Source organism: Alligator sinensis, unplaced genomic scaffold (assembly GCF_000455745.1).
Source record: "Alligator sinensis unplaced genomic scaffold, ASM45574v1 scaffold1192_2, whole genome shotgun sequence".
NCBI classification, from domain to species: domain Eukaryota; kingdom Metazoa; phylum Chordata; order Crocodylia; family Alligatoridae; genus Alligator; species Alligator sinensis.
The window spans coordinates 204,382-216,704 of NW_005842312.1; the positions used below are offsets into that span (position 1 = coordinate 204,382).

Below are 12,323 nucleotides of genomic sequence, written 5' to 3' on the forward strand. Positions count from 1 at the left end.
AGTGCCTACTCTCTACAGTTCTTACACATGAGTATCTTTGATTGCAGCTAATAAGAACTTTGTACAGGCTAACAGCATAATTCAAAACAGATCTCCATGCAAATTAGTTAAATATCAGATATAATATAAAACTTATATAAACCAAGCATTGCAAGAAAAGAAGGATCTGCAGGAAAGTACTAATTATGATTCATTTATTTAATAAAAGTAATAGAATTTATATAGTGTGTTTCCATTACCAGTATTAAGCAATTAATCAAATAGTGCACACAAACCTGAATGTCAAACAGATGATGTAGATTAGTTGCAGATTATTCCTATGCAATGCTTTTTACAACTATTTCAGATTTTCTGCATATGTACCATTTCATCAGGTCACATCAAGTTACATTGTGTCAAACAGCATTTATTAACTCTGCCTAAGCCTAATCGTATGACATACACTTCATTGCACTTTGTATAAAAAATAAACCACAACTCTTCTGATTTTCAAAATGCATGCAAATGCTCTCCTGCATGCAGCAGATATTTGGGTGACTTTCACATTTATTATTTGTCAAGTAATTGCATGTCAAGAATTTCTTGACTTGAGATGTTCTTCAGCTGTTTGAAGTAACACATTCCCTTTATTTTTTTTAATTCAGCCCACAAAAGATGGAAAGGTCAATTTTCTACTTCTTTGAGAAGAGTGATTCCAACTGACGCAAATGGGAATTACTGATGCATATCAGTAAAATACTAGACACCCTTATGTTTGAAACAAGCCTAAGGAGGTACTTGCTCTGCTATATATATTCTACCTTGTGAAAAGTAAAAGGTTAGCAAGAAGTAGGCAAACTTTTCTTCCACCCTGCTGAGTTCAAGTCTTATTCGAATAAGTGTACATGAGGAACAATTAAGTACCTGTATGCAAGCGTAAATTCAATTCTAAAAATGTAGCCACATCAAGAATGACATCAAAGCAAGGTGGGTAAAAGCAAGATTGTCTGACTTACCTGATACTGTAGAGAACTTTCCCCGTTTTAGAAATCCTCAGCAGCTTGTTGTCTGTTGTAACATCATGGAAGTTTGCACCTTTCTCATTGGCAAAGAACAAATCAGGCTTCCAAATAGAGTCCAACATGGATGGATCCAAATCCAAGGAATCATCAGGGTATTCGCTGTAAGCCAGACGTGAGTCATTCCATTGCTGTCTCAAAAAAATGTTCACTCTGTAGTCCTACAGAAATGCCATGTAAAAAAGTCACTAAATCTCCTGTCAAGATAAGAGGCTCATTTTAAGTGTTTTGGTGCGAACAGTGCTCAGTGGCTTAGTACAGCATCAATGATATAATAATGAGGGAGCTATCATTTTAAAATAGGGCAGTGCAACCAAACTAATGCAACAGATACATTTTCCAGTTAAAAAAATGATTCTCCTGATGGAGATAATACCAACTACAACCTTAATATTAACTACAACCCTCTGTGGAGAAAACATATATTAATATTCAGGATCTCAGAAGCATAGAAGTATTACTGCTGCCTGAATATTTCAATAAATAATTATAAAGTAAAATAAAAAGGTAGGAAAATAGTCCAAGTAATTATTTAAACTAATTATTTACAATATGTAAATAAACAGATTCTAAAGCTCCAATAGATAGTTATTTATTCAAGTGGAGCTACATATGTCATAGATATATTTGTACCTCCTGCTTGCATTTTTGTGGCCTTTTTGCATCTACTGTTTGTTATTTTTCTGTGTGTTCTCTAATTCTCTCTTCCTTCCCTGTAACCTGCCTTATTAATGTAATGATAATTGCATTCTTCTTTCTAGTAGCCTGTTAGTTACAGCTGAGAAGACAGCAATTATTAGATGGTTTATTTAGAACTAACATCAATACTTTGCTAAGAAATGATCATTAAGAGAGTATTAAAGGAGAATTTAGGGCTTGGTCCAAGTCCCACTGAAGTCAATGGAAAGATATATACAGTGTCCTCCATATTCTTAATGCATCATTCCTACAGAGTTTCTGTGCTTGGGCAATCGGGGTCTCATATGTTATGTTTTGTTTGCTGTTGTAATATTGAGCTGACTGTGAAATCAGTACACTTCACTGGCCTGAGGATACTTAGGCTAGTAAAAACCCACATGCTATTCATACTAAATGATTTAGTTGTCAGAATATTTAAGGATATTTAAATTGATAATTTTAGTTGAAGAAAGAAATATGCTAGTGAAAAGTAATCAAAATAATTCCATCTGCTGTATTAAAATCTTGTATTTAGGGTTTGTTCTGCAGTATGTGAAAATGGCACCAATATGCTCTTGACTTGGAAAATGTATGAGTTGACATTTGTTTAGTTAAGCCATTGAACCACCTATTCTAGAGAATTTGCCATCCCTGAAATGTAAGCTAATATTCTCAGGGTGATTAGAAATGCAGTGAGCTACTTGCCAAATATGCAAACTCTGATGAATAAACCCCTCCAAGCTTAAGAGTTTCCCACCATTCATTCACTAGGCTTGTGATGAAAAATATGCTATTTATCTGACAGAAAATTTTAAACAGCTCCAAGCATAAGGACCGACAAGGCTCCTAAAATATAAGACAGTTTTTCATGACTTCTTTGGGAGCATGATTTATTTTTTAATTTTTATTCTGCCTATGTGTGGGTGTCAGCCAAAGCATGAGAATCAGAGGGACAAACAGTAATAAAGGACAAGTAGTGGAGAACTGAGCTCAAACAGTGCATTTGTTAGCAGTTCTGAAATGAGTATGCATAGACATTTGTATAGCCAACTGCATTTTTGCAGTGGCCTGGAATTCCATACAATTTAAGTCTAAGCAAATAGTCTGAGTTCAATGTTGCCATAGCTCCTTTGCATCCCATGAGGACACAGATACAGGGTGTCCTTTTCTCACTTTTTTATCTTAAAAAATTATTTTTGTCTTACAAGTTTATGTTTTAGAAATATATATGTATGTATATGAGACAGTATCAACCAGACAGCAGTGAGACTCTGTTTTCATAACTGGCTCAGGAAAGAAGACTGGTAGTGGCATCAGAGACTGCTTGGGAAAAAATATTCAGTTTGCAAAGGGCTTTTCATATCTAAAATAGGACACACTGAAGTTTCATGCACGCAAAGAAATGTATTTTTTCAGAGCACTGTAATGCGTCAGTCAAATCACTTAATTCTTTCAATTTCCTGGAAATATCTAAAAAAAAAAAATGTATTCAGCAGGCTTCTGTAGGCACTAATTTACACTACAAGAAACCTTTTTTGGACACAAATCTATAAAAATAATATTCAAACTCACCATTTTAGTATATTTGGAAATGCTCTCTCTGAGCATCTAAGTTTTGTTAGGAATATTATTATAATCTGCTTATCTCTAATAATTTGGCTTCTGGCTTTGATGTAAAAATAAAAGGGGGAAAGTTGCATATTACAAACTTTATAGTACAGTCATGACTTTCTTTCTCTGCAGTACTTAGGGCAGCATTGGGAGTAGAAAGTCATGGGGTGCTAGGGACAAAATAGGTTAAGTACCTGCAACGGTACTTGGTATAAAATTCTGTTTTTTTCTGAAATTGTGCCTTTTTCTTGAAATCTTGAATATCTTTCCAGGAAGGAGTTTCTTCCAAGAAGAACATCACAATGCAGCAAGTCAGACAGCAGATTTTGTATGTATCTGAAAGTATGCAGAGGTGAAAGATTCTGAAATACTCATACAGGGCTGTTTTGTGCCAGCTGAAGATCTGGTTCAGGAACTTTCTCCGACTGCATTCATTATTCTTATGAGAAATGTGGTCTGAACCCCAGGTTGGGAAACAACACAAGTAATAACACAACTGAGTATACGTAAAGGCATGTTGGGAGAATTTATTATTTGAAGATTAAGGGTTCAGTCCACAGATACACCAAGTTCATACCAAATGGTTGAGAAGATATGGTGACAGAAGATGGCTCTAATTTGCCTTTTGGTTTCTCTACTCCTGGGTCAAGTAGAGATCAATGTGGCAACAGTATCACTTATAAGAGGTGCAGGCAGCTGCTCCACCAGCTGCAAAACTGGCCGAGAAAGCCCTGTTCACAACATCGCCTTCCTCACTCCCTTATCTGCCCCCTGCCTATATACTGGCTTTTCCTTCAAGATATCTGAGGTATGCAGCTGCCCCACCCAGCCTCAGCTGCACACAACATATGGAAAACTGTGCAAAATATATTGAAAAGCTTCTTAAAATTTCACTATGTGGGTGCACCTACATGAGATGTTTACTGCCTAATTACCTCCACAATAAAAAGTCTCTGCATCTACACATATGGCCCTATTAGGCTTCAGTAAACTAATAAATGCTGCTGTAAATTAGTACTTGTATATACAAGTACTATCCTGTGGCAGTGTTATTTACTGTGCAGCTACACAGATGCAGATTATGGGGCAGGCTGGAGCACCTACCAGAGTTAGCTCCACACTGGAGCACACTTATGCCCCACTGAGCCAGGTCAAAGCAGCCCCAGCTTGGCAGGGTGACCCCCTGCCAACTAGGGATACTTCAACCCGGCTCACCATGCCAAGCACATGTGTAAAAGTGGCACTTGGGAGCAATAAACTCCGGTGCAATATGCACCAGAGTTTATTGCTTCATATTAATTGCATATGTAGATGCACCCAGTGAGCTCTAAATATTAATATCTACCGGCAAGCAGTTGTTCCATAGTTTGTTGTATAGCTCTGAAGAGCAGAATATGCAAGTGGATGTGTAGTTAGGTATGTAAGTAGTCCCACTGATTTCTGTGTGCATAAAACTATACTCTGCTTGCTTATGTTGCTGAACTGGGGCCTAAAGACATGTCTGTATAGCTTTCCGCCCAACTCTGCATCCCCAGCTGACCAGATAAGCCCCACTCTCTTACTCATGTTAGGGTACACTAGAGACTGACAGTAAGACAAAGTAGATGGTGTAGGAGTGGCCCTGAATAGGTTGGAGCAGACCTGAGCAACACCCCATCAGCACTCAGGCTTTCTTAAAATAAAGAGCATGAAGCTGGCCCAGGGGTATGCCCTTACAGGTTGCTCTGAACCATCTGCTCAGCCTGCCTGTCCAGTTACACCAGCAGAGAAGTTAGCCCACAATGTCAGCTGTTGATTATAATGCATACAAGCAATGTAGTCACCTCCCAATTAGCCATTTCTATAATTAACAATTAAATTACCAATGTACAACTACTCTTAGTTTCTCTTACAGCTGACAGCTAAATAACCTGGTCATTAGTAGTAATGAACAACTGAATTCTTTGGGACTGTTGCCCAACTTGATGTAGATTACTCATCTTTGATATTTAACTACAGTTGTTTTGTGCCGAGGCTTTCTGCATGTGCGTGAATATGTTTATGCATGTGTACTGATGACTTGCTGCTGAATGCCGTACCTGTAAAAAAAATCTAAAAATAAACGTGAAGTAATCTGACCAAATTCAACCCTGGTGTAACTCTGCTTTCTTCAATGAAGTTAGTTATCTCAGAAATTAGTGAGACCTTTTCTTCACAAATAAATATAGGATAAGATTTAAAAAACACCTAAAAAGGGAGGGGGAAAGATACTCAGAGACTGTAATTGGCTCTGGATTGGGCCCCTTAAAGTTTATTATTGTTTTGGCATCTTGTTTTGCTTCCTTATCTGGAAGAAAACACCATTTAAAAGATGATACTGTCTCATGTATTCATTATCATTCAAAAGCATTAGCAGGGAAGTGTTTTGTTTCCATGGAGCATTTTATACAATTTGGAGTGAAAACTGTCAGCAAACCTGAAGTCTGTTTTATGAGCTGAATTTTGTAAACAATATAGTTTTTAATAAAGATAAGCTTTTAGATATATTTGTTCCATTAAAACAAACAAACACATTTCTTCAAAGGCCAAATAATTTCAGTAAATACCAGGTGAAATTATGCAGGATGGAAATCTAAAAATTGGTTAGCAGTAATCTAAATCTTCTCTCATTGAAAACAATCATAACATTCTCAATGGGACTGATGTTGGGATAATGTTAATCTTTTTTAGAAGTCTACCAAAAATAGGATTAACACAATTTTTCATCATCTATACAGGGTTCCAAATGACACGGTCATTTTGAAAACCACTGCATATGTAAATACTCAGTCTGTTTTTATTTTAGTGCTAGTGGCACAAACCATCAGTTCTACTCAAGGGCTAAGTTTTTCTCATGCTTTCAGGTTTGATTTACTTCCGCGGAATGTGTCCACATGTTGTGAAATACAACCATGTGCAGAGGATCTGCCCAGTGTCTACCTAACACTTAAGTCCCACTTAACCCATCAAAGTAGAGCTCAAATAGTACTTATCAACTAGACAGACAACTACGTTTCGCTGCAGAATTTGTGCTTGCTCTTTGTACAAGCTGGATTTTACCCAACACAGGAATGAGAAAAGGCTCCTATTAATGTTATAAGAATTTTACTGCAGGATTGGGGCAGAAATCCTGGTTCTGGATGTGCTATGCTGTATGCTTCCATTAAGCTCATTTGAGAGCAAAATTGGTCCTTGGTGGTTTTCCTATGTTGCGGAAGTACGCCCTTTATTATGAATGTACTTTAAATTGAGTATTCCTTTCCTCAGAGACATGATCTACTTTTGACTTTTAATCCAATGTATAGCTTACTTTCTTATTTTTAAGTAAATCTTTAAAGTTTTATGTAAAAACCATCACAAGCCTTTCATGGGGACAAAATTAATTCAAGAAGCTAAACCAAACTCATTATTTATTACAAGAGATGCAAAACTTTTCACCACATAATTAAATTTCCCTTTAGAAAGCAAAGTAGATGAGCAGTAATTGAGGTCTGCCTCTAGGAACATTTAAAAAAAATATTCTAAAGTAGACATTAAAGAGGTGACAACTTTAAGAAAAATCAATATTGAACTACTGAATAGCATCCAATTTAACAGATGTCTTTCAACACTTTCTGCAGATATTATGAAGAAAGCAAAACAAGGAAGCCAACATCTTTGTTTTCACATCCTTGAATGTTTAGCTTTTTTCAGCAGAATGTGTTAATGACCATTCAAAAGGTGCACATTAACATATTTGAGAGACAATCAAATGCAATGAGGGGATTTAATCAAAACAATGAGGGGTCCAATTAATGCATTTAGCATTAGGTCGTGCAAATACTTTCATTGAATGCCATCTTGTAAAGTCAGTGACGTGCAGGATTTCTGCGACTTGATGCTACTCCTATCTCTCTATGTGCTAAGACCAACAAACAGTTGTATGACTGAATGTAAAACCCAGTGGTATACTCTGAGAACGTTCTTCTCAGGACCCTGAAGGTTTAGGACATTTTATGACGTCTTGAAGGATTCTGTAAATAAAGTCTGCTGACAATAAATTATGACGTATTCTGATATTTTTCCTTATCTGTTTGAACCTATGTTTGATATGCCTCCTGGAAGGGAGGAGGAAAAAGGCTGTTAAAAGTTAAAAGTTAAAAATTATGACTTGTAAATACTGCAAGTCATAATTTATAACTCAACTCTGTTGTCTTCAGTTGTGATTTATAGCAATGCCTCTGCCCCTTCTTTTGATATAAAAAGTAACTTATCCTGTCAAAAATTCTATTTATCATTTGTAACAAGTCAGATGGAGGTTTAAACAAGTATAAATGGTTTTTGTAGCACTGCTCCTCCCATTGCCTTTCTGTAGTACTTGTGCTTTTTATGTGTGTTTCAAAAATCGGTTCCTCAAATGAAAGCATCAATTAAATTTGAATTTAAATTAGCTATTGGTTAACCAGCCAACCTACGTATCTGTTCTTATTTCAGGTCTGTAAATATTAAAAGGTAACATAAATAACCACATTAGGTAAAATCAGGCCAATATTTGGCATATGCCTTTTTATAAATAAAAGGCTCAAAATTGATTTCCAGGGGCCCTTGTGAACTTAACTCTCATTAGTGCCTTTGACTTCAATAGATGTAGAAGTCATTTGCTACCTCATCTGACTGAAATTTGGGAGCACTACAGAATAATATTCAAAACAAACAAACAAACAAAAAACTCTGAAAGTAGCTGTGTAATTACTTCAGAAAGCCTCCCCTCTTTTTTTCTCAAATGATGCTCATAAATCTCCCTGAATCTTATTGCAGAATTATATTTATTTTATTTAAATGCAATGTGAATATAATTTTACTATTTTTTTCTTCAGTGGCAGTGGTAATGGGGATGGAGGAAAGTGAAATTTGGATCAACTAAATTCCTGCATTTTAATACTCCAGAAGTTTTATTTGTTCAAATGAAGCCTAAGCCCTAAGATATTGCCCTAAGATTCCTTTTAGTTAATAGTAGCTAAGGGGAAATTTTTACATCTTAGATGTAGATATGCAGGGACCTGTTAGATTTTCTTTTCTGATGTCTGATTAACAGCATCTAACTTTTGCTTTGCATTTCAAAAACAAATGCAAACCTCTAAGTAACTCTGAGGAAAAATCATTATTGTTTCTTGTTATTGGATTGATTTTTTTTTCCTGGTTTCTTTTTTCCATGACAAGACAAATACAGTTTAACTTCACTCAAAACACAACCAAGGTTGCACAAAAAGGCTCACATAGGTTTTGGTGAGGTTAGTTAAAGTTCCTGGTCTGTACCAAAACATAAAGCCAGAAGTGTTGTTTCAGTTTCATTACAAACATTTCACCAATTTCTCTAATTTATAGCTTTGTCTTGCAAATGTGAAAGAGTCCCAGGAAAAACTAAGTTCCGTCTTTCAGTTTCATAGGGATAAAATTATTTCCATTATTAATGGAACAGACTAATATTTTAGATTCACTAGATGAAAAAAAATAAGCTTGAACCAAAATGAAAATTTTTCATTTTCCTGTGGGGAAGAGGGGGAGGAAGAAATGCTGGAAACTTGAATTTGGGTCAAGGAAACACTGTTTTGGCCAAAAATAAAATGTTGTACTTCAATTTAAATGTTGATCCTTTTCAATTATTGAACTTTAGCATTTAAAAAAAAATAAAATATAATTTTTAAATGAAAAATCAAAATGTTTTGTTCTGAAAATGTCAAAATGAAATATTTTGGAATTTTTCTAAATTTTGTTTCTTTATCATTAAAATTATTTTCTGCATTCAGTCTGAATTCATGAGTAGTTTTGGTCCCCTCCAAAAATTCATCTTTAGGGAAACAAAATAGTTACTGAAAAAGTCACCTAACTCTACTCATAAACATATGACTCCAGCCATAAACTATTGTAACTGCAGCTCATGTGCATACACCTAAATCAACTTTAAATTAGCAAGCTGGTAGACATGGCAGCATATGATTCAGTGTGGGCTGCAAACCTACCCAACAAACTGGGAGAATACTTAGGCAATTAGCCTACACTGAACTGTGTGTTACCCTGGCTACATTTCTACTGGTACCAAAGCTGGATAATTTAAAACTGGCTTTCATATATGTGTGAGAGCTGCAGTCAAAGCAATGATCACAACACAGATGACCCTAACTCTTTATTATTTAAAAGTACCATTTCCTACAATAAATAAAACACCCAGCTAAACTTACTTCCATACACATATTTGGGTAGGTTAAGAACTCAGTAACTGTCCCAAAATTATAATAGTTCCATTCTAAATTACATCCCACTCCTTCACAAGATGGCTTCAATGGTCAGTCCCACTCACCATTGTAGTTTCTGCTATTGAACCAAAGCTGTTGATAAATATGTTGCAGGTAACATTTACAGGAGGACCTGCAAGTTGAACAATAAATAGAAAAATTGACAGGTTGCGTTCATGATATACATCAAGTATTGTTGTTTTCTTGCCAGTGGCATCATTGCACTTACCATTGTGGTTTCTGTGACTGATCCAAAACTGTTGATAAAAATATTGCAAGTAACGTTTACTGGAGGACCTGTGGAATGCAATAAAAATGTTGCAATATATATTGAAGCAAAAGTACAGATCCATCAGCATCTGTACAATCTGGTACAGATTGTAGCTGAAACCAAGTAGAAAGTGAGATTATATGATTAAAGTCATGCTTGCATCCATCAAAGGAACACTGTTGCCACAACTACTTTTTACTGAACTGTCCTTCCATTTGAGGGACTTATTGAAATGAGCACTAGATCAACAATGCTAGATATAAAATTTTCTTTTTGTCCACAGAAGTAAAGCACCGTGGGTTGTGGCACTCTAATCTTTCCAGGCTGCCCCACATCTCAACCCACTGATGGAGTTACTGGTAGTTTAATTTTCATTCAGTCCTTGGCCCCTCTACAGACACTTCCAGAAAGGGCTACATTTAATATTGATGCCTGTCTACTGAAAACAGGACTCAGACAACTATTTTTTTCAAATCAGATACCAAATGCCTGTTTGATCATGATAATTTTTTTAAATAATTCCCAGGTTTGACTGCACAACTTTTGTTAGACAGCTACACAATATGTAAAATATTGAATTCCTTTCATCATCTTCTGTGCTATTTAGGAGTCACAGAAATGTACATATATGAATGAAACCAACAGGATACTCAACTTATTATTAACTACCTTTCAACTCTTCAGGTATGATGCAACATTTAAAAAAAATTGGACTTGCAAATCAGTCAGCTTGGATTAATGTGAGATGTATGAATTTCAGTGGTGCCAGATTTCACAAATGCATGTAATATTCATACTCTTTTCCTATTTTCTCATTGTTAATCCTGAAATATTTAAAAACTCCAGGTTTTGGATTTTAGATTTTAAATTATGCAGAATACTTATGGAAAAAATAGAATACCTGGTTGTCAGTTGTGGCTTTTCTGTACTGGATCCAAAAGCAGATCACAGGAAGGTTAAGTATAACTATCTCAATTTCACATGATAGGGAAAATGAGGAACAGAGAAAGTAAGTGACTTGTCCAAAGTCATATAGCAAGGTTGTATAGCAGTGCTCTGTCTGCTAGGCTACACTGTTCTGAAGAGAAACCAGCAATACCATCATTTTTTGAAAGTTTGGTGGACTCCATAGGAAATACATTTTTGTACTTAACTTTCTGAACAAAAGTTGGGAGAAGGATAGGAGATTTAAATGTTATCTTGGAAAATGTGTTGTCTCATATCAAATAAGGTAATGCAAATGAAGTCTTACATTTTTTTTTCCTTTGCCAAGACAGAGGTGCAATTTGCAGCTTAAGGGCATTTTGTTTTCTTCCATTTTTCCAAGGTAACATTTTGTGAATCTAGGTAATATCAATGAAGCTATTCACCTTTTCTTTCCCTTTGTAGTATTACCTTGAAAGAACATTATCAGTGGAGTAAACCTGTTTTTTATGATTATTTTTATTTATTCATGAATGCTCAAAGCATGATAGGAGATTTACATACAAATAAGAACAGAAGGTGCTTGCCAGAAATTCTTATAAACTAAGACTTGACCCTACGATTTACAACAAGTGGTTAGTCAGGCCGTCACCTGCGGTCAGTCTATTTGCACTGTACACTGTAAACTGAGGATACTTAAAATAGCAAAGAATCAGTAGCATAACTAAAGTGGGGGGAGCAACCAGGTTACCAGCTCCTGGAGGGAAGGGAGGGAGGACTTAACTAGCAGCTGCTATGCTGCTGGCCCATCTGCTGCCACCACCATCAGCAGCCTGGCTGCAGCTGTTGTCTATGCACCACCACTGCCCAGCCAGCAGAACTCCCCAGTTACACCTCTGTAAAGAAAAAAGGGTATAATAAAAAGCAAAGTGACTGAGCTCTGAAGTTTAATACATTTAATTCCTTTAAAAAAACAAAACAAAACAATATATCTGGTATTGATTTATTAGCACTTTAAAAATCAGGGGGCTAGGGCTTCTATTATATGCTATAAGGAAGAAGCATGCTTTTAACTGTTCACACAATTTTTTAATAAAAGAAAAAATTCTTATGCTCTTGTATTCCCTTTTGCAGGATTAGCTGATCAAATAGTGTGTAGGAATGTTCAGGGCCAAATCTCTTAAACTGCACCTAAACATTCAGATTAAAAAATAACTAAAATCAATGGAAAAATGTCACCCCATTTTCCCATTCCCATTTGGGCAGGCGGGGACTGCCCAAATCAACGAAACTCTCCGAATCTTTTCCAAAGGTTCAGAGAGCTTTGAATTGATTCGGGCCTTTTTATTGGTCCCCTGATTCAATTCAGATTTGGAGATTCCGCCACCAAATCGGGCCAAATCTCCTCCAAATTGAATCATCATCCAAAGCTTTGCACAGTCCTAATAGCCATGGATACATATTCTTTGGTGCTCATAATTTTTGATACTG

The 12,323-nt window shown here is 35.9% G+C and overlaps 1 protein-coding gene across 2 annotated transcripts in view; it reads right to left on the reverse strand.

The window, feature by feature from the left end:
* The window catches only part of GLRA2 (glycine receptor alpha 2), a 203,308-nt gene that overhangs the window by 162,728 nt on the left and 28,257 nt on the right, over positions 1-12,323 (reverse strand). Inside the window, exons 3-4 of one of the 2 annotated variants that reach the window (XM_006028409.1) lie at positions 9,703-9,770; positions 996-1,219 (exon numbers count right to left, since the gene is read on the reverse strand). In XM_006028409.1, the coding sequence (XP_006028471.1) occupies positions 996-1,219; positions 9,703-9,770 (292 nt within the window). Of the gene's footprint in view, positions 1-995; positions 1,220-9,702; positions 9,771-9,866; positions 9,935-12,323 lie in introns of both variants that reach the window. The other variant, XM_006028408.1, reaches the window with a different exon arrangement.